This window comes from Salvelinus alpinus, chromosome 8 (genome assembly GCF_045679555.1).
Source record: "Salvelinus alpinus chromosome 8, SLU_Salpinus.1, whole genome shotgun sequence".
Classification (NCBI taxonomy): Eukaryota; Metazoa; Chordata; class Actinopteri; order Salmoniformes; family Salmonidae; genus Salvelinus; species Salvelinus alpinus.
This window is the reverse complement of record NC_092093.1, coordinates 74990887-75012863: the sequence shown is the minus strand read 5'-3', so window position 1 is coordinate 75012863 and position 21977 is coordinate 74990887. Positions and strand designations below refer to the sequence as shown.

The 21977-nt window shown below is 41.2% G+C and overlaps 1 protein-coding gene across 1 annotated transcript in view; it reads right to left on the bottom strand.

The window, feature by feature from the left end:
• Positions 1–21977, bottom strand: part of LOC139582332 (cyclic nucleotide-gated channel beta-3-like) — a 43327-nt gene that overhangs the window by 6440 nt on the left and 14910 nt on the right. Inside the window, exons 6-16 of the mRNA XM_071412321.1 lie at positions 17049–17209; positions 16450–16761; positions 8671–8879; positions 8223–8273; positions 7866–7952; positions 7527–7591; positions 4317–4439; positions 3954–4095; positions 3530–3689; positions 3247–3344; positions 3041–3124 (exon numbers count right to left, since the gene is read on the bottom strand). Of these exons, the coding sequence (XP_071268422.1) occupies positions 3041–3124; positions 3247–3344; positions 3530–3689; positions 3954–4095; positions 4317–4439; positions 7527–7591; positions 7866–7952; positions 8223–8273; positions 8671–8879; positions 16450–16761; positions 17049–17209 (1492 nt within the window). The remainder of the gene's footprint in view (positions 1–3040; positions 3125–3246; positions 3345–3529; positions 3690–3953; positions 4096–4316; positions 4440–7526; positions 7592–7865; positions 7953–8222; positions 8274–8670; positions 8880–16449; positions 16762–17048; positions 17210–21977) is intronic.

The following is a 21977-nucleotide window of genomic DNA, read 5'->3' as shown; positions in this document are numbered from 1 at the left end:
ATCTTAACACTACAGCATACAATGACATTCTAGACAATTCTGTGCTTCCAACTTTGTGGCAACAGTTTGGGTAAGGCCCTTTATAGTTTCAGCATGACAATGCCCCTGTGCTCAAAGCGAGGTCCATACAGAAATGGATTGTCGAGGTCGGTGTGGAAGAACGTGACTGGCATGCACAGAGCCTTGATCTCAACCCCATCGAATACCTTTGGGATGAATTGGAACGCTGACTGCCTAATCGCCCAACATCTGTGCCTGACCTTACAAATGCTCTTGTGGCTGAATGGAAGCAAGTCCCCGCAGCAATGTTCCAACATCTAGTGGAAAGCCTTCTCAGAAGAGTGGAGGCAGTTATAGCAGCCAAGGGGGGACCAACTCCATATTAATTCCTATGATTTTGGAATGAGATGTTTGACGAGCAGGTGTCCACATACTTTTGGTCATGTTGTGTAATTTTAAACAAATTCCAAATGCAAGCTTCATAAGTAAATGATCTATTTCAAGCAATTGTTACATACCACAATATCAGTATGCCTATGCTAGTAATTATTGCCCATTTGCTGATGAGCTTGCAAAGTAAACAGCTAATATTCTCGATCACCAAACCATTTAAGGATCTATCTATCCTCTCTTCCTATAATTTGACGTTGACGTGGCACCTGATCCGATAGCTGTACAGCAAGTCAGCAATCTCTGTTCGCTAGCTCACCACCCTTCCTGTTTTGATTGACAGTTTGCTGGAACAATCAGTGCCGAGTGTACCTTTCACTGGCCAATCTGTTGCAAGGGCGATGCTGCTGCGGCTACTCTCTCTGGCTGCGTGTAGAGTAATCCACGTAGATTCTGTGCCACAAAATGAGTGTCAAAACCTGGCCAGTTCAAATCATCAATCTCAAGTCAAAGTTGAGTCCCGAGTCTTGAGACGTCAAGTCTCAAGTTATTTTATATCAAGTCGAGTCTCAAGTCATCAAATTTGTGACTCGATTCCAAGTCATGTGACTCGAGTCCACAACTCTGACTCCAATGCTTCCCACGGTTGTGTCAAGTTGGCTGGATGTCCTTTGGTGGTGGACTATTGTTGATACACACTGGGAACTGTTGAGTGTGAAAAACCCTGCAGCGTTGCAGTTCTTGACACAAATGGGTTTGCCTGGCACAACCACCATACCCTGTTCAAAGGAATTAAAATATTTTGTCTTGCCCATTCTGAATGGCACACATACACAATGTCTCAATTGTCTCAAGGCTTAGAAATCCTTCCTCCCTTTCATCTACACTTATTGAAATGGATTGAACAAGTGACAATAAGGGATCATAGCTTTCACCTGGTCAATCTATGTAATGAAAAGAGCAGGTGTTCATAATGTTTTTTACACTCAGTGTATATAACAAATTATAAACCAATTATCCTAAATATTCCTAAAAATATACAGTAGAAAGATGGTCCCTTCATTTAGATTTCAGCTCTATAATAGAGACAGTTAAATTAATATTTTCCCCATATTGCTTTACCTATTCCAGTCTCTATCAGTTGCGGTCCCCCTGAAACAATTCATATCACGGTTCATTTGGAGGTAACCAAGGATTAGATATTAGACTCTTCAGCTCCCTAAAGACAAAGGGGGGAGGGCACTATCTAATCTTAGGGAATATTACTTAGCTGCACAATTTAGGCCAATAGTATGTTGGTGTGACTCACAATACAGTGCTATATGGAAAGATATTGAGGCTGCCGTTCAAGGTCGCCCAATCCAGTCTGTAGCTGGGGATAAAGACACATTTGGGACATTAACAGGAATGTTGAAATGGTTTGCGTTTTGATCCAAAATTTAAACCAGCTATTTATGATTTTTTTTTAAATAAGGAATGGCCTGAGAGAGGCATTACAACATGTAATGTAACATTGTAGAAGATGGAGAACTCTTAGGTTTTCAGAATTTAAAAGGAGGAATATGGCATGGAAAACTAAGATTTCTTCAGATACTTACAGTTAAGGGACTATTTTGAAAAAGAGAGAAATGTATTCAATACCAAACCAAATATGATTAACCATGTGATTTGAAATGCATATAGTAAAAGTTAAATTGGGAAAAGGAACTGAATATAGACATCTCAGAGGAAGACTGGGACAATATATGCAGTACTCAACGTACTTCTACAAACTCAAGAACATGGAGAGAGTTTTGTTGGAAAAATATTAGCAGTTTTTTTGTCACTCCTAGAATCAAAAGTCAACAGCTAGGTATACAACAGCCATGCTGGTGGCTATGGGACCACGTGGATGCCAACCACACCCATTGTTTTGGGGAATGTCAGAAGATGTCATTGTTTTGGGATTATGTATGTTCGGTGTTAAAAGATGTCCTAGTATATGAAGTCCCTAGAACTGTAATGTACCTTGGTAATGTTCCAGAGAATGTGATGGGCAGTGACAGATACCTGATAAAAGTTATCCTTGCTGCAAGTAGAAAAGCCATTACCAGGAACTGGTATAAAGTAGAAGCCCAAAATGTTAAGAATGGCAAAGTATAATCCAAGAAATCTTTAATATAGAAAGCTTGACATATGCTTTAAGACTCCAAAAACCTGTATTTGAAAGTAACTGGGACAAATGGATATTCACAAACCAGGAAGACCTGATTAACTAATATCTTGTTAACAATACAACTCTGTATACTTACTTTATATATTATTCAGTACGTATTGGATGGCATCTTCTGTTTGCTTTTATTTATTCTTCAGTTTCATTGTTTCTGTTGCTTTTTGCTGTATTGTTTTGAAAAAGACTAAAATCCAAGTCAGTGGAGGCTGCTGAGTGGAGAACGGCTCATAATAATGGCTGGAACGGAGCGAATGGAATGACATCACATGGAAACCATGTGTTTGATGTATTTCATACCATTCCACCTATTCCGCTCCAGCCATTACCATGAGCCCATCCTCCCCAATTAACATGCCACCAACCTCCTGTGATCCAAGTGTATATAAAGAAAATACATATTGACTATATTATGCAACAGTGACAATCCCATACACTCACCTTCTTCACCACAAAGTCCCCAGGTAGATATATAATAGACTTGAGCCTCAGCAACATGTCTACCAACATCTGCTTATCACAGCCCTTGGGAATAAAGACATCGAGAAAACAGTCAGATAACATTTAGCCAACATTCAGAGGGTGATGCAGGTGGGCTGTTAGTTGCCTGTTGGCATAATGACAAGTTCATTTCGACCTATATTTACCTGAAAAAGAGCAATTTTATCGAAGGTGGCAAAGTTTACATCCACACCAATGGCTGTTCTCATTACAAGAGGCATCTGCTCCAGCAGTATAGACTCGTCTGGAGAGAGAGGAGGGAGAGATGTAAGAGGAAGAAAAAAAATTGTCAAGACATTACTACAGAGCAAATGTACACCATGTTAGTTGACGATTTGCCATAAAATGACATTTTAACATTATTTACAGCACAATTATGACAGCATGGAGTCAAGATTAATTTATTCCCCACTATTATTTATTGCTTACCCAGCATTCCCTGGGCGTCCCAGGTGTAGTTGTACCAGGTGCGTACTCTGTTCTGCACCAGGTCGGGGATGGTGAAAGTGTTCATGTATTCCACACAGCCGTCCATGGAGGCCCGGAAATATGTCTGGCCCTGCGTGGCAGCCCCGATGACATCTCTCATCTGTACCAGAAGAAACAAATAAAATACTTTCAATCCAGGACCACACAACAAACCAGTGTTGGGGTCAATTCCATTTCAATCTATCAATTCCAGAATTACATTTTAGTCCATTTCCTCATTTGAAAGAAATAAGAAATTTGATTTGCAATGTCAGTTGACTTCCTGAATTGAAATGGAATTTACCACAATCATAATTGTTACAAGAGGATGGCTGCCTCTTGCCTGGAGTGCATTCTGCATGTCTTTAGAATAGTGATACTGTACCTGTCCAATCAAACTGGAGAACACAAAGACACCAGTAAAGAAGTTGGTCATCTGGAAACAGATCTCAAACACAGTGCCAGGCTCAGGAAGACCCCCGATGTTGATCAGACTACGAACAGCGAAGTAATAACAACGCAGGTACCTGTAGGAAGGAAGACGGTTACTCACACCCCTAATCCACAGTGAAGGCAATGGAGACACTGGTTTAGGGAAAACTACAAATTGAGAAACTGTTAAACTGTAACAGTAGTCTCGGAGACAAGAGACTATATTGGAAGTATAGAACATTTTACTCCTCAGGATGAAAATTCTGTTAATTTCCTCAAAATTCCTCAAAATATAACTCCACAATAATATACGTACGCGGTTCCCTCTCCATTGTAGACCCATTTGGAGGTGCCGATGCCAAGGTACACTGACGCCACGTAGTAGAAACAGGCATTGAGATGGAGCATGTACAGCAAGTAGCCAGTAGTGCGACCAACTCTGAATAAACGGCAGGGAAGAAGAAGTCTTAGATAATGGTTTTCTGTTGCGGCTCTGCTAAAGCTACAGTATTCTAGCATCCTCCATTCATCCTGTATCATCTTCATAATGTATTACCATCATTCATCACACATCTAACTAGACTATGCCACATAGCAGACACTTCCATTTTATAGATTTGAAACAAGTCACATCCGAAATTATTCGCACCCTTGATAAAGGAGGAATATCCGTACCAAACTTTAAATTGTATTTCCAGAAGTTAGCATTTTACCCCATCCTGAATTGGTTTAGAAATGATTATTCCGCCCCCTGGTGTCTCCTATTGCCCTAGAACAGGTGGTCTTCACTGATATATCCCTTAAGAATGTAAACTACACTTTGGTCCTATTACTGCTCACACAATTTCCATTTGGTGCCACATTTTAAAGCAATGTAACTGGAAATCAAAATGACATGCCCATACTCCAATATTTCCCAATAATGGCTTGCAATCTGGAGGGCGGTCTTTTGCATCCCCCCCCCCATTGTTCCAAATGTGGAATCCGTACCCTTACCAATATCATGGACAGTAATGGTTTGAGAACATTCCAAGATTTGAAAGATACATACACATTACTGGGTAACTCCTTTTTATATAGGCCTGCCACTTGAGAGCCAGGCTTACCCACTGGGGAACCAGGCCCAGGCCCAGCCAATCAGAATTAGTTTTTCCCCACAAAAGGGCTTTATTACAGACAGAAATACTACTCAGTTTCATTAGCTGTCCAGGTGGCTGGTCTCAGATGATCCCGCAGGTGAAGCTGCCGGATGTGGAAGTCCTGGGCTGGCATGGTTACAAGTGGTCTGCGGTTGTGAGGCCGGTTTGACGTACTGCCAAAATCTCTAAAACAACGTTGGAGGAGGCTTATGGAAATTAATATTAAATTCTCCGGCAACAGCTCTGGTGGACACTCCTGCAGTCATCAGGCCAATTGCACCCTCCCTCCTAAACTTTAGACATCTGTGGCATTGTGTTTTAGAAAACTGCACATTTTAGTGTCCTTTTACTGTCCCCAGCAGAAGGTGCACCTGTGTAATCATCATGCTGTTTAGTCAGCTTCTTGATATGCCACACCTGTCAGGTGGATGGATGATCTTGGCAAAGGAGAAATGCTCACTAACAGTGATGTAAACAAATGTGTACACAACATTTTTGAGAAATAAGCTTTTTGTGTGTATGGAATATTTCTGGGATATTTTATTTCAGCTCATGAAACATAGGCTCAACACTTTACATGGCGCGCTAATATTTTTGATCAGTATATATTTACAAGTTAGGTCAGCTATATTGGCCTATGGAGTCCCTTGGGAAACGCAACTACGAGGAACATCCAATGATGGGATTTATAAATAAATGATCTGTGCTCCTGAAAGGACCGATCTCTATAATATATAAACAACTTTTGGAAAGCTCATATTCTGAGCTAGCCACAGATCTAACTCAATCTGAACCACCCTTTAACTGGAACAGAATATGGAAAAATATGACTTTGGCATCCTGTAATCCGAACCAACAATTTATACATTTTAAGTTTGTTCACAGACTGTATTTAAAACCAACTAAACATTTTATGATGAAATTGACCGCAACTCCTTACTGTTCACTGTGTCCCCTAAATCAGGTAGGCGGGGTGGGAAGCATGGGGACAATGGGTTATGAGTTATCTTTGTATGCATTTATTTCATTATTTTTGTACCTGCAACCTCTCTGAAAAATAAAATGACAAAACTGAGTCAAAAGTTGGTCACAAACAAACAAAAAAGGATTGGCACCCCTAACGATTCTTCCAAATAAAATCAAACAAAATGTAATCTGCATTAACATTCCATATTTTTTTTATTAATCTCAATTTAAGGAACTGTATTGTGGACTTACATGGTTACCTGTTTCACTGGAGTATAAAAACAAGTTAATGTGTATGTAAAACCAATTTGTCATCACCATGGGCAAAGAACTCACAAATGAAAAGAGACAACTAGTTGTTGACTTCCAATAATCAGGCAAATGGGTACAAAAAACCCACTGAAAACGAAATATACCACTTACACTATTAGGGCAACAATTAAGAAGTTTAATACTACTGGAACAATGGTAAACTTGACCCAGGTGTACCTTCTCCCCACTCACAGTGAGACAAATGGTTCCAAGAGGCAAAGAAAGTCCAAGGAAAGGAGTTGGAGAATTACAGAACTACAGAACGCATCTTGGGTCCAAATCTACAATTAGACGCCACCTCCATACCAATAGGGGTTGCCATGAAAAAGCCTTTACTGAGAGCAAATGTAAACGCCTGAAGTTTGTTAAACACCATTGGCACTTAGATTGGAACCGGGTGCTGTGGTCAGACGATGCATACCAGTGGTGGGTTTGGCCTCAATAGAAGGATGCATATGCAGAAAATAACCTCATACTTACTGTAAACATGGTGGTGGATCATTTATGTTATGGGGCTGCTTTGCTTCTACTGGTCCTGGGGCCCTTGTTAAGGTCAACAGCATCATGAACTCTACCAAGTACAAGGACATTTTAGCCAAAAAAACATGGTTGTCTCTGCCAGGAGGCTGAAATTTGGTCACAAGTGGATCTTCCAGCAAGACAATGACCACAACCACACATCAAAATATACAAAATGGTTAATTGACCACAAAATCAACATTTTGCAAAGTCCATCTCAGTCTCCCGACTTGAACCCTAAACCTGTGGTTTGAATTGAAGAGGGCAGTCCATAAGCGTACACCGAAGGATACAAAGCATCTGTAAAGATGCTGTATTGAGGAATGATCTAAAATCCCTCCCAATGTGTTCTTCAATATCATAAAACATTATAGAAAAAGGTTAAGAGCCGTTATTCTTGCAAAGTTTCAATCATTTTGACACCTATCTTTTATTTTCCCCCGAGCAATTGTATTATGATAAAATAATATATATTTCCCTTTTTTTTGCATACAATATACCTGAGTATATTCATAAAATATTTTATACAGTATTCTTTATCAAGGGTGCCAGTAATTTTGGATGTGACTGTGTCTGTTTGATGGGAATACCTCCAGATGTAAGCCTTGGCCATGATACTCTCAAGCCGATCGCTGAACTCGAAAAACATGTCTATCTGTGAAACGAAAGCCAGAAAAACATTGGTACTGTAAATGTCATGAGAGAACAAAAGGAAACAAATTGCATCTATCATCAGATATCCATCATTATTTTTTCAAACTGAGAGTCAGCATACGTCAAAGCTTCATAGATGTGCATGCATGTTGTTCCCCAAACACTATCTAATGTCCTAATGTCACCCTCTAGTCTAATGTAATCTATAGCAATTTAATAGAAGATGAAGAACGAAACATATCATGTTTGGTGATAAAGATAACTGCAGTGTCTACCCTCAGTAGACGGTTGAGTCTGTATAAAGCAGAGAATCCAAACGGGATACCGAGCAGTTCGAATGGGATGATGCTGATCATATCCAACTGCCCCAACAGAAAGAAAATACAATGTTAGGTGGAAATAATATACTCAACTTGAAACAAGTACAACATATCTACAGTACCGTACATGGTCTTGATATTTCTACATCAATATGTGTGATATGTTACTTGAATTATGCCTCGAAGTGGAATGAACAATGTTGCACTGTGTGTATCTCTGTATAGTATAATATACGCAGAGTGAATACCATCAACAAAGTTTATGGGAGTACACAAGGTGAAAGTGTGAGAAATGATGAAATAAGAGCTCACATTAAACCTCGGAATCTCTCGATAATGTGGCTTCGTCACAGTCCGGTCTTTCTGAAATATAACATGAAGTCTTATTAACCTGCATGTTTCTCTACATTATGGTGGAATTGTTGCCTAATAATATAATATATGTTAGAAGTACATACAAAGCATATGCATGCGCACTTGCACATACACAAACTTGCATGTACGAACACACACAAACACACCAGCGGATGCTGCTGATTGGAGAATGGCTCATGATAATGGCTGGAATGGAATACATTGAATGGTATAAAAAAACATGGTTCTCATGAGTTTGATACCATTCCATTCCATTCACTCCATTCCATCGTACTGCATTCCAGACCATATTATGAGCCGTTCTCTCCTCAGCGTCCTCCACTAACACACACACACGCAGTATCAAGACCTTCATCTTTCTCTAGTGATATTTAGAATGACTTACAATAATGTCTCCTCCTTTCACAAACTGCAGTCGGGGTTGCCAGAGGACGATATCTATGACGTTGACACTGTCAGCAAGAATGTCAGCAAATATCCAGAAAGGAACGGACACTGGAGTGTGGATGGGGAAGACCAAGCGAACCGGTGTAAACCAAGCGTTGTAGTTGAATGCCAAACTTACAAGTGTTATCCAAGCAATATACTTGCGATCTAGAGAAAGAGAGAGAGAGAAAGACAGATACAGAAAAAGAAAATGAATGAACAAATGTTAAAGAAGCCGAAACTACTGTGTAGTCCATAACTCCTCCTGTAGTGTAGTGTGTAGCTGTAGTGTAGTGTGTAGCTGTAGTGTACTACTGTAGTGTTGTGTGTAAGTGTAGTGTGTAGCTGTAGTGTAGTGTGTAGCTGTAGTGTAGTGTGTAGCTGTAGTGTACTACTGTAGTGTTGTGTGTAAGTGTAGTGTGTAGCTGTAGTGTAGTGTGCAGCTGTAGTGTAGCTGTAGTGTACTACTGTAGTGTAGTGTGTAAGTGTAGTGTAGCTGTAGTGTAGTGTGCAGCTGTAGCGTAGTGTGCAGCTGTAGCGTAGTGTGCAGCTGTAGTGTAGTGTGTAGCTGTAGCGTAGTGTGTAGCTGTAGCGTAGTGTGCAGCTGTAGCGTAGTATGCAGCTGTAGCGTAGTGTGCAGCTGTAGCGTAGTGTGTAGCTGTAGCGTAGTGTGTAGCTGTAGCGTAGTGTGCAGCTGTAGCGTAGTGTGTAGCTGTAGCGTAGTGTGTAGCTGTAGCGTAGTGTGCAGCTGTAGCGTAGTGTGCAGCTGTAGCGTAGTGTGTAGCTGTAGCGTAGTGTGTAGCTGTAGCGTAGTGTGCAGCTGTAGCGTAGTGTGCAGCTGTAGCGTAGTGTGCAGCTGTAGCGTAGTGTGCAGCTGTAGTGAAGTGTGTAGCTGTAGCGTAGTGTGTAGCTGTAGCGTAGTGTGCAGCTGTAGCGTAGTGTGCAGCTGTAGCGTAGTGTGCAGCTGTAGCGTAGTGTGCAGCTGTAGCGAAGTGTGTAGCTGTAGCGTAGTGTGTAGCTGTAGCGTAGTGTGCAGCTGTAGCGTAGTGTGCAGCTGTAGTGAAGTGTGTAGCTGTAGCGTAGTGTGCAGCTGTAGTGTACTACTGTAGTGTTGTGTGTAAGTGTAGTGTGTAACTGTAGTGTAGTGTGTAGCTGTAGTGTATTGTGTAACTGTAGCGTGTAACTGTAGTGTGTAACTGTAGTGTGTAGCTGTAGTGTGTAACTGTAGTGTGTAGTGTGTACCTGTAGTGTAGTGTGCAGCTGTAGTGTACTACTGTAGTGTTGTGTGTAAGTGTAGTGTGTAACTGTAGTGTAGTGTGTAGCTGTAGTGTATTGTGTAACTGTAGCGTGTAACTGTAGTGTGTAACTGTAGTGTGTAGCTGTAGTGTGTAACTGTAGTGTGTAACTGTAGTGTGTAGTGTGTACCTGTAGTGTAGTGTGTAACTGTAGTCTGCAGCTGTAGTGTAGTCTGTCGCTGTAGTGTAGTGTGTAACTGTAGTGTAGTGTGTAGCTGTAGTGTATTGTGCAGCTTTAGTGTGTAGCTGCAGGGCACAGCTGTAGTGGTGTGTAGTGTGTAGCTGTAGTGTGTAATAGTAGAGTGTAACTGTAGTGTAGTGTGTAGCATTAGTGTAGTGTAAGTGTAGTGTGTAGCTGTAGTGTGGAAGTGTAGTGTGTAACTTTAGTGTAGCATGTAGGTGTAATGTGTAGCTGTAGTGTGTAACTGTAGTGCAGTGTGTAGCTGTAGTGTGTAACTTTAGTGTGTAGCTGTAGTGTAGTATGTAGCTGTAGTGTTGTGCGCAGCTGTTATGATGTGTGGAGCTGTAGTGTACAGCTGTAGTGTGTAGCTGTAGTGCAGTGTGTAACTGAGAGTGTAACTGTAGTATAGTGTGTAGCTGTAGTGTAGTGTGTAACTGTAGTGTGTAACTTTAGTGTAGTGTGTAACTGTAGTGTATAGCTGTAGTGTGTAACTGTAGTGCAGTGTGTAACTGTTGTGTAGTGTGTAACTGTAGTGTGTAACTGTAGTGTGTAACTGTTGTGTAGTGTGTAACTGTAGTGTGTAACTTTAGTGTAGTGTGTAACTGTAGTGTATAGCTGTAGTGTGTAACTGTAGTGCAGTGTGTAACTTTAGTGTAGTGTGTAACTGTAGTGTACAGCTGTAGTGTGTAGCTGTAGTGCAGTGTGTAACTGAGAGTGTAACTGTAGTATAGTGTGTAGCTGTAGTGTAGTGTGTAACTGTAGTGTGTAACTGTAGTGTGTAACTTTAGTGTAGTGTGTAACTGTAGTGTATAGCTGTAGTGTGTAACTGTAGTGCAGTGTGTAACTGTTGTGTAGTGTGTAGCTGTAGTGAAGTGTGTAACTGTAGTGTAGTGTGTAGCTGTAGTGTAGTGTGTAGCTGTAGTGTAGTGTGTAGCTGTAGTGAAGTGTGTAGCTGTAGTGAAGTGTGTAACTGTTGTGTAGTGTGTAGCTGTAGTGAAGTGTGTAACTGTAGTGTAGTGTGTAGCTGTAGTGTAGTGTGTAGCTCTAATGAAGTGTGTAGCTGTAGTGTAGTGTGTAGCTGTAGTGCAGTGTGTAGCTGTAGTGTAGTGTGTAGCTGTAGTGAAGTGTAGCTGACATGTAGTGTGTGGCTGTAGTGTAGTGTGTAGCTGTAGTGAAGTGTAGCTGACATGTAGTGTGTGGCTGTAGTGTAGTGTGTAGCTGTAGTGTAGTGTGTAGCTGTAGTGAAGTGTAGCTGACATGTAGTGTGTGGCTGTAGTGAAGTGTGTAGCTGTAGTGAAGTGTAGCTGACATGTAGTGTGTGGCTGTAGTGTAGCTGTAGTGTAGTGTGTAGCTGTAGCGTAGTGTGTAGCTGTAGCGTAGTGTGTAGCTGTAGCGTAGTGTGCAGCTGTAGCGTAGTGTGCAGCTGTAGTGAAGTGTGTAGCTGTAGCGTAGTGTGCAGCTGTAGTGTACTACTGTAGTGTTGTGTGTAAGTGTAGTGTGTAACTGTAGTGTAGTGTGTAGCTGTAGTGTATTGTGTAACTGTTGCGTGTAACTGTAGTGTGTAACTGTAGTGTGTAGCTGTAGTGTGTAACTGTAGTGTGTAACTGTAGTGTGTAGTGTGTACCTGTAGTGTAGTGTGCAGCTGTAGTGTTGTGTGTAAGTGTAGTGTGTAACTGTAGTGTAGTGTGCAGCTGTAGTGTTGTGTGTAAGTGTAGTGTGTAACTGTAGTGTAGTGTGTAGCTGTAGTGTATTGTGTAGCTGTAGTGTGTAACTGTAGTGTGTAACTGTAGTGTGTAGTGTGTACCTGTAGTGTAGTGTGCAGCTGTAGTGTACTACTGTAGTGTTGTGTGTAAGTGTAGTGTGTAACTGTAGTGTAGTGTGTAGCTGTAGTGTATTGTGTAACTGTAGCGTGTAACTGTAGTGTGTAACTGTAGTGTGTAGCTGTAGTGTGTAACTGTAGTGTGTAACTGTAGTGTGTAGTGTGTACCTGTAGTGTAGTGTGTAACTGTCGTCTGCAGCTGTAGTGTAGTCTGTCGCTGTAGTGTAGTGTGTAACTGTAGTGTAGTGTGTAGCTGTAGTGTATTGTGCAGCTTTAGTGTGTAGCTGCAGGGCACAGCTGTAGTGGTGTGTAGTGTGTAGCTGTAGTGTGTAATAGTAGAGTGTAACTGTAGTGTAGTGTGTAACATTAGTGTAGTGTAAGTGTAGTGTGTAGCTGTAGTCGTGGAAGTGTAGCGTGTCACTTTAGTGTCGCAATGTCGGTGTATGTAGCTGTAGTGTGTAACTGTAGTGCAGTGTGCAGCTGTAGTGCGTAACTTTAGCGTGTAGCTGTAGTGTAGTATGTAGCTGTAGTGTTGTGCGCAGCTGTTATGATGTGTGGAGCTGTAGTGTACAGCTGTAGTGTGTAACTGTAGTGCAGTGTGTAACTGTAGTGTGTAACTTTAGTGTGTAGCTGTAGTGTAGTATGTAGCTGTAGTGTTGTGCGCAGCTGTTATGATGTGTGGAGCTGTAGTGTACAGGTGTAGTGTGTAGCTGTAGTGCAGTGTGTAACTGAGAGTGTAACTGTAGTATAGTGTGTAGCTGTAGTGTAGTGTGTAACTGTAGTGTGTAACTTTAGTGTAGTGTGTAACTGTAGTGTATAGCTGTAGTGTGTAACTGTAGTGCAGTGTGTAACTGTTGTGTAGTGTGTAGCTGTAGTGAAGTGTGTAACTGTAGTGTAGTGTGTAGCTGTAGTGTAGTGTGTAGCTGTAGTGAAGTGTGTAGCTGTAGTGAAGTGTGTAACTGTTGTGTAGTGTGTAGCTGTAGTGAAGTGTGTAACTGTAGTGTAGTGTGTAGCTGTAGTGTAGTGTGTAGCTCTAATGAAGTGTGTAGCTGTAGTGTAGTGTGTAGCTGTAGTGCAGTGTGTAGCTGTAGTGTAGTGTGTAGCTGTAGTGAAGTGTAGCTGACATGTAGTGTGTGGCTGTAGTGTAGTGTGTAGCTGTAGTGTAGTGTGTAGCTGTAGTGAAGTGTAGCTGACATGTAGTGTGTGGCTGTAGTGAAGTGTGTAGCTGTAGTGAAGTGTAGCTGACATGTAGTGTGTGGCTGTAGTGTAGCTGTAGTGTAGTGTGCAGCTGTAGTGTAGTGTGCAGCTGTAGAGTTGTGTGGTATGTAGCTGTAGTGAAGTGTGGTATGTAGCTGTAGTGTGCAGCTGTAGAGTTGTGTGGTATGTAGCTGTAGTGTAGTGTGCAGCTGTAGAGTTGTGTGGTATGTAGCTGTAGTGAAGTGTGGTATGTAGCTGTAGTGTGCAGCTGTAGAGTTGTGTGGTATGTAGCTGTAGTGTAGTGTGCAGCTGTAGAGTTGTGTGGTATGGTGCTGTAGTGTGATATAATTGTATCGTATTATTATATGTAATAGAAAGCGATGGGTTAGAAGAAGTCTACATAACAAACCCATAAAGTAAAATGTAACATACACTTTTGTTTTCTTCTAATGCCTCTTAATGGGAAAGTAATCTAAAAGTAACTGAATGTAATCAGATTACATTACTGAGTTTGGGCAATCCAAAAGCTACATTACTGATTACAATTTTCGACAGGTAACCAGTAACTGTAACGGATTACATATAGAAAGTAGCCTACCCAACCCTGAGTCTAGTGTGCAGCTGTAGTGTAGTGTGTAACTGTAGTGTAGTGTGTAACTGTAGTGTGTAACTTTAGCTGTAGTGTGTAACTATAGTGTGTAACTTTAGTGTAGTGTGTAACTGTAGTGTGTAGCTGTTGTGTGTAACTTTAGCTGTCGTGTGTAGCTGTTGTGTAGTGAGTAACTGTAGTGTGTAGCTGTTGTGTAGTGAGTAACTGTAGTGTGTAGCTGTTGCGTAGTGTGTAACTGTAGTGTGTAACTTTAGCTGTAGTGTGTAGCTGTAGTGTGTAGATGTTGTGTAGTGAGTAACTGTAGTGTGTAACTGTAGTGCAGTGTGTAGCTGCAGTGCGTAACTTTAGTGTAGTGTGTAGATGTAGCTGAAGTGTGTAACTGTAGTGTGTAACTTTAGTGTAGTGTGTAGCTGTAGTGTGTAGCTGTAGTGTGTAGCTGTAGTGTGTAGGTGTAGTGTGTAGCTGTAGTGTAGTGTGTAGCTGTAGTGTGTAGGTGTAGTGTGTAGCTGTAGTGTGTAACTGTGGTGCAGTGTGTAACTGTAGTGTGTAGCTTTAGTGTTTTACTGTAGTGTGTAGCTGTAGTGTGCAGCTGTAGTGTGTAACTGTGGTGCAGTGTGTAACTGTAGTGTGTAGCTTTAGTGTTTTACTGTAGTGTGTAGCTGTAGTGTGCAGCTGTAGTGTAGTGTGTAAATGTAGTGTAGGGTGCAGCTGTAGTGAAGTGTGTAGCTGTAGTGAAGTGTAGCTGAGATGTAGTGTGTGGCTGTAGTGTAGTGTGCAGCTGTAGTGTAGTGTGTAAATATAGTGTAGGGTGCAGCTGTAGTGAAGTGTGTAGCTGTAGTGAAGTGTAGCTGACATGTAGTGTGTGGCTGTAGTGTAGCTGTAGTGTAGTGTGCAGCTGTAGTGTAGTGTGCAGCTGTAGAGTTGTGTGGTATGTAGCTGTAGCTGTAGTGAAGTGTGGTATGTAGCTGTAGTGTGCAGCTGTAGAGTTGTGTGGTATGTAGCTGTAGCTGTAGTGAAGTGTAGCTGAGATGTAGTGTGTGGCTGTAGTGTGTAACTGTAGTGTAGGATGCAGCTGTAGTGAAGTGTGTGCCTTTAGTGTAGAGTGCAGCTGTAGTGTAGTGCGCAGCTGTATTGTAGTGTGTAGCTGTAGTGAAGTGTAGCTGATATGTAGTGTGTGGCTGTAGTGTAGTGTGTAGTTGTAGTGTGTAACTTTAGCTGTAGTGTGTAGTTATAGTTTAGTGTGTAGCTGTAGTGTGTAACTTTAGCTTTAGTGTGTAACTGTAGTGTGTAACTTTAGTGTAGTGTGTAACTGTATGTTGTTACGTTACAGCCTTGTTCTAAAATTGATTAAATTAATTGTTTTTCTCATCAATCTACACACAATACCCCATAATGACAAAGCGAAAACAGGTTTTCGAAATGTTTGCAAATATATAGAATAAAATAAACTGAAATACCTTATTTGCATAAGTATTCAGACCCTTTGCTATGAGACCCTTTGCCACTGATCATCCTTGAGATGTTCCTACAACTTGATTGGAGTCCACCTGTGGTAAATTCATTTGATTGGACATGATTTGGAAAGGCACACACCTGTCAGTAAAAGGCACATGAGCGTCCGCTTGGAGTTTGCCAAAAGGCACCTAAAGGACTCTCAGACCATGAGAAACAAGATTAAACTCTTTGGCCTGAATGCCAAGCATCACGTCTGGAGGAAACCAGGCACCATCCCTACAGTGAAGCATGGTGGTGGCAGCATCATGCTGTCGGGAGGTTTTTCAGCAGCAGCAGGGACTGGGAGACTAGTCAGGATCGAGGGAAAGATGAATGTAGCAATGTACAGAGAGATCCTTGATAAAAACTTGCTCCAGAGCGCTCAAAACCTCAGACTGGGACAATTGTACACCTTCCAACAGGACAATGACCCTATGCGCACAGCCAAGACCACGCAGGAGTGGCTTCGGGACAAGTCTCTGAGTGTCCTTGAGTGGCTCAGCCAGAACCTGGATGAACCTGATCTAACATCTCTGGAGAGACCTGAAAATAGCTGTGCAGCAACACTCCACATCCAACCTGACAGAGCTTGAGAGGATCTACAGAGAAGAATAGGAAAACTCCCCAAATACAGGTGTGCCAAGCTTGTAGCGTCATACCCAAGAAGACTCAAGGCTGTAATCGCTGCTTCAACAAAGTACTGAGTAAAGGGTCTAAATACTTATGTAAATGTGATATAATTTTTTTTTATAAATTAGCAAAAATAAATTAAAAACTGTTTTTGCTTTGTCATTATGGGGTATTGTGTGAAGATTGATGAGGGGGACAAAAACTATTTTATCCATTTTAGAATAAGGCTGTAACGTAACAAAATGTGGAAAAAGGCAAGGGGTCTGAATACCTTGTAACTGTATTATGAAGCTGTTCATTTTTTGTCATTTAGCAAATGCACTTATCCAGAGCAATTAGGGATAAGTGCCTTGCTCAAAGGCATATCGAACGATTTTTCACCTAGTCGGCTCGAAGATTCAAACCAGCAACCTTTCGGTTACTGGCCCAGCACTCTTCACCGCTAGCTGCCTACCTAGTGTGTAGCTGTAGTGTAGTGTGTAGGTGTACTTTAGTGTGTAACTGAGCACTACCTGTGAATGGATCTATGGTGTTACCAAGCACTGAGTCCATGGCGTCTTCAACTGGTTGGATCATAGTGTCAATGAAGGAAAAGCTGATCATGGGACAAATGGATGCATCTCTAGCTGCCTGCTCCTCCTCCTGTTTCTTTAGCCGCTCTGCCTCCTTCTTCTCGGCGTCCGCCTTCGCTTTCTCCTCCTTTTTCTTTGCCATCTCTACTGCCTTTATCACGTCTGCTTCTGCTTTTTTTATTGCGTCCTCCTCGGCTTTTATCCTCTCTGCCTCCTTCTTCCTCAGGTAGTCTGGTTTCCTCAAGACCGGGGCTGTAGAAAACAAGCAGAAACCATTATGAATGATATGAGCGGTATGGAATAGCAGAGGAGTTTATAATTATATAGTCTAACATTTGGGCTTCATCGTTGAGAATATCCGACCTTCTAAATTCTAACATGGTCGATATGTATTGAAGTATAATATATTATACGTACAGTATGATACATATACTGTTCCTTATTAGACAACTGGAAACTAATCAAAAACGAAAGTGATTGATTGATTGACTGACTGACTGACTGACACAACAACATCTGTTTACAGTAGGTCCACTTACTGATAGGGGGGCTTATCTCAGGTGTGGTAGCATAGGGGTCAATAGCTCTCTCTTTGTAGGTATTTGTCCGGTCTCTTAGCCGTTTGACAACTTCCCGGAGTGTGTCATCTGCATACCTGTTGTACACAACCGGCGGAGGTGGAGGAGGGGGCTGCTCTTCACTGCATCAAGAGACAAGAGGACAAATTGTTTAACAGGGCTCTAATTAATTCAAATAATCAGAAGAACATGATTTGTTTTCAAGTAAAAGGAGGATGAATGTTATGGCATGTTCCTTAAATAGATATTGCATGTAAGGGCAGTCCGGACCAGGTGCTGAGATTTTTTTTGTGCACTACTGATTACATCAGTACAGTTGTGACCGGTCAAAAATTTAAAATATATTTTTTGTTGTTGCCTGTTCTACATGTTATTTTGGCATTAATACGTGTCACATATCAGTTTGCAAACAATGTAAAAAAAAATTTTTTTTTAAATTGGACTTAATAGAGTTACATTAGAAGTGCCCATCCAAGAAGGCGTCAAATCCAAGAATCCATATATGTACACACACATCTTTAAAAAATTTATATTTTCCTTTATTACTTTCTAACCCTCCCACCCCTCCCCTAATTGGAGTAAACAAGTGAACAACATTTCTTAGGCTTCTACTTCCAGCTTATACATTCTATATACATTTTACAGGCACACTATTATACAATAGTTATATTTGATTTGTTTTTACTCCTGTCCTTTATCTAACCTCAACCTCTCCCATCTACAGTATTTCTTTCACAAAAGTTCTGAACCTATATATGTTTTACGGACACAGTATGTTTTACATTAGTTATCTTGTTGTTATTAGTTGTTATTATTCCCAACCTTCAGGTCCATTCAACCCCTCCCATCTATCTCTTAACACCATCCGTATTGCAGAGTTAGCTTCAGGTAAAAGTTGCAATTCTTCAGCCATTCCTGAACCTGCAACCAAAAATAAGCTACTGTACGTATGGACAGTACCAAAACAACTGATCTAATTATTCTGTCTCTTCGCAGCAAAATCTGCAGAGCTGGGAAGGTTGTACCCGCCATATATACAATTCTATTGGTTGCAAGAATTTGGGATAATAATTTAAATTGAAAAATGTTACATTTTGAATCCAGCGTTGTTTTGAGTATCAGTTCATAAACCATGTGCCATGGAATCGGTACGTTGAAAATCTCTTCCCAAATATTTTGCCATCTATATGGCACAGCTGTCCATTTTTTGGTCCTTGAAGGAAACTGGTATACTTTTTTATTTATCACCATTTTTCTTTAACCAATTATGGTGTTTAATGCAGATTCCCTACTTTCCCCCTTCCACTTTCCTCTTCCAATATTGCGGTAATGCTGCAATTAGTTGGTTGTAATTTTGGGTAGAGCACACATTTCCATATATTTTTGTTTGATGCACGTGTGACATAAATCTACCAGTCTTACAGTATTTGTAAAGTTGTAATCTGAATAAAGGGGAAAAGGCCTTTCTTGTACACGGGGTGAGACATTCTTACTAATTTGCTAGAGAACCAGTTTGGATTGAAGTATATCTTTTGTATGACTGAAGGCTTTAGTGAGAGATCTAAAGCATTAATATTTAATCATGTCTGCCCTGCGAATTCATATTCATTGTATAAATAGACCCGTTTAATTTGGACTATTCTTTAATGCAAAATCTACATAGGCGTACAGAGGCCCATTATTAGCAACCATCGCGCTCCTGTATTCCAATGGCACGTTGTGTTAGCTAATCCAAGTTTATCATTTTAAAAGGCTAATTGATGATTAGACAACCCTTTTGCAATTATGTTAGCACAGCTGAAAACTGTTGTTCTGATTAAAGAAGCAATAAAACTGGCCTTCTTTAGACTAGTTGAGTATCTGGAGCATCAGCATTTGTGGGTTCGATTACAGCCTCAAAATCGTCAGTCTATTCCTGTTCTGAGAAATGAAGGCTATTCCATGTGAGAAATTGCCAAGAATGAGATTGCCATCTCATAAAACGCTGTGTACAACTCCCTTCACAGAACAGTGCATACTGGCTCTAAACAGAATAGAAAGAGGAGTGGGAGGCCCCGGTGCCAAACTGAGCAAGAGGACAAGTACATTAGTGTCTAGTTTGAGAAACAGACGCCTCACAAGTCCTCAACTGGCAGCTTCATTAAATAGTACCCGCAAAACACCAGTCTCAACGTCAACAGTGAAGAGGCGACTCCGGGATGCTGGCCTTCTAGGCAGAGTTCCTCTGTCCAGTGTCTGTGTTCTTTTGCCCATCTTAATCTTTTCTTTTTATTGGCCAGTCAGATATGACCTTTTCTTTGCAACTCTGCCTAGAAGGCCAGCATCCCGGAGTCACTGACATTTCTAAGTGACCCCAAACTTTTGAACGGTAGTGTCAGCGATTGGGTGCAGAGATGTAGCGGAGTCAGGCGCAGGACACAGTTTAGAGTAAAACAACTGAGTTTACTCAATAAAACAAACAAGCAATATTCCAATAAGGAAAATACAAACTAACACCTACAACAACCACTAAGACACCAACAATCACGGACAGAACAGAAATGTATGCCAGAGGGTTAAATAAGGAACATGATATGGGAATTGAAACCAGGTGTGTGTAATACAGACAAAACAAAACGAAAATGAAACATGGATCGGTGGTGACTAGAAAGCCGGTGACGTCGACCGCCGAACACCACCCGAACAAGGAGAGGGGCCGACTTTGGCGGAAGTCGTGACAGGTAGTGTATATATACAGTGGCTTGCGAAAGTATTCACCCCCTTGGCATTTTTCCTATTTTGTTGCCTTACAACCTGGAATTATAATGGTTATGGGGGGTTTGTATCATTTGATTTACACAACATGCCTACCACTTTGAAGATGCAAAATATTTTTGGGTGTGAAACAAACAAGAAATAAGACAAAAAACTGAAAACTTGAGCGTGCGTAACTATTCACCCCCCCAAAGGCAATACTTTGTAGATCCACCTTTTGCGGCAATTACAGCTGCAAGTCTCTTGGAGTATGTCTCTATAAGCTCTATAAGCTATAAGCTTCGGGAGGTACGAAGGTCGAGAGTCGTGCGTCTTCCGAAACACAACCCAGCCAAGCCGCACTGCTTCTTGGCACAATGCCCGCTTAACCCGGAAGCCAATCGCACCAATGTGTCGGAGGAAACACCGTACACCTGGCGACTGTGTCAGCGTGCATGCGCCCGGCCCGCCACAGGAGTCGCTAGAGCGCCATGGAACAAGGACATCCCGGCCGGCCAAACCCTCCCCTAACCCGGACGACGCTGGGCCAATTGTGCGCCGCCTCATGGGTCTCCCGGTTGCGGCCGGCTGTTTTACTCCTCGACAGTTTAAAACTTTCTGAGAAGTAGCCATTATTTACTATTTTCCACCTAAGATTACTATACATGACTTTAACCCATTTTATAATAGATTCTCCTAAATTGAAATGTTCCAGGCATTTATATATAAACTCCAGTCGTACTTTATCAAAAGCCTTTTCAAATTCAGCTATAAATAGCAGGCCTGGTTTCCCAGATTTTTCATAGTGTTCTATTGTTTCCAATACTTGTCCTATATTATCTCTAATGTATCGTATATGTAAAAAACATGTCTGATTAGAATTAATAATATCCACCAATACCTTTTAAAATCTATGCACTATACATTTTGCTAGAATTGTTTTCATCGCAACACTGAAGTGTAACGGGCCTCCAATTTTTTATATTTACCGCTTATATCCTGTTTCAGTAATAATGAAATCAGACCATCTTGTTGAGTGTCCGATAATCTACCATTTACATAGGAGTGGTTAAAACATCCTAATACCGGTCCTCTGAGAATATCAAAAAGGTATGCCATCCAGCCCTGGAGTTTTCCCAGACTTAAAAGCTTTAATTGCATCAAGAAGTTCCTCCTCTGTAATTTTGCCTTGACATGAGTATTTCTGTACAGCTGTTAATTTTACATTATTAATAGAAAGTAGCCACTCTTTGCCTTGATGACAGCTTTGCACACTCTTGCCATTCTCTCAACCAGCTTCATAAGGAATGCTTTTCCAACAGTCTTCCAACAGAGTTCCCACATACAGTGGCAAGAAAAAGTATGTGAACCCTTTGAAAATACCTGGATTTCTGCATAAATTGGTCATAAAATTTGATTTCATCTTCATCTAGGTCACAACAGTAGACAAACACAGTCTGCTTAAACTGACAACACACAAACAATTATACGTTTTCATGTCTTTATTGAACACACCGTGTAAACAGTCACAGTGCAGTGTGGGAAAAGTATGTGAACCCTTGTATTCAATAACTGGTTGACCCTCCTTTGGCAGCAATAACCTCAACCAAACGTTTTCTGTAGTTGCGGATCAGACCTGCACAACGGTCAGGAGGAATTTTGGACCATTCCTCTTTACAAAACTGTTTCAGTTCAGCAATATTCTTGGGATGTCTGATGTGAACTGCTCTCTTGAGGTCATGCCACAGCATCTCAATTGGGTTGAGGTCAGGACTCTGACTGGGCTAATCCAGAAGGCATATTTTCTTCTGTTGTTGATTTACTATGGTGTTTTAGGTCGTTGTCTTGTTGCATCACCCAACTTCTGTTGAGCTTCAATTGGCGGACAGATAACCTAACATTCTCCTGCAAAATATCTTGATAAATTTGGGAATACATTTTTTCCGTCGATGACAGCAAGCTGTCCAGAACCTGATGCAGCAAAGCAACCCCAAACCATGATGCTCCCTCCACCATACTTTACAGTTGGGAGGAGGTTTTGATGTTGGTGTGCTGTGCATTTTTTCCTCCACACATAGTGCTGTGTGCTCCTTCCAAACAACTCAACTGTAGTTTCATCGGTCCACAGAATATTTAGCCAGTAGCGCTGTAGAACAT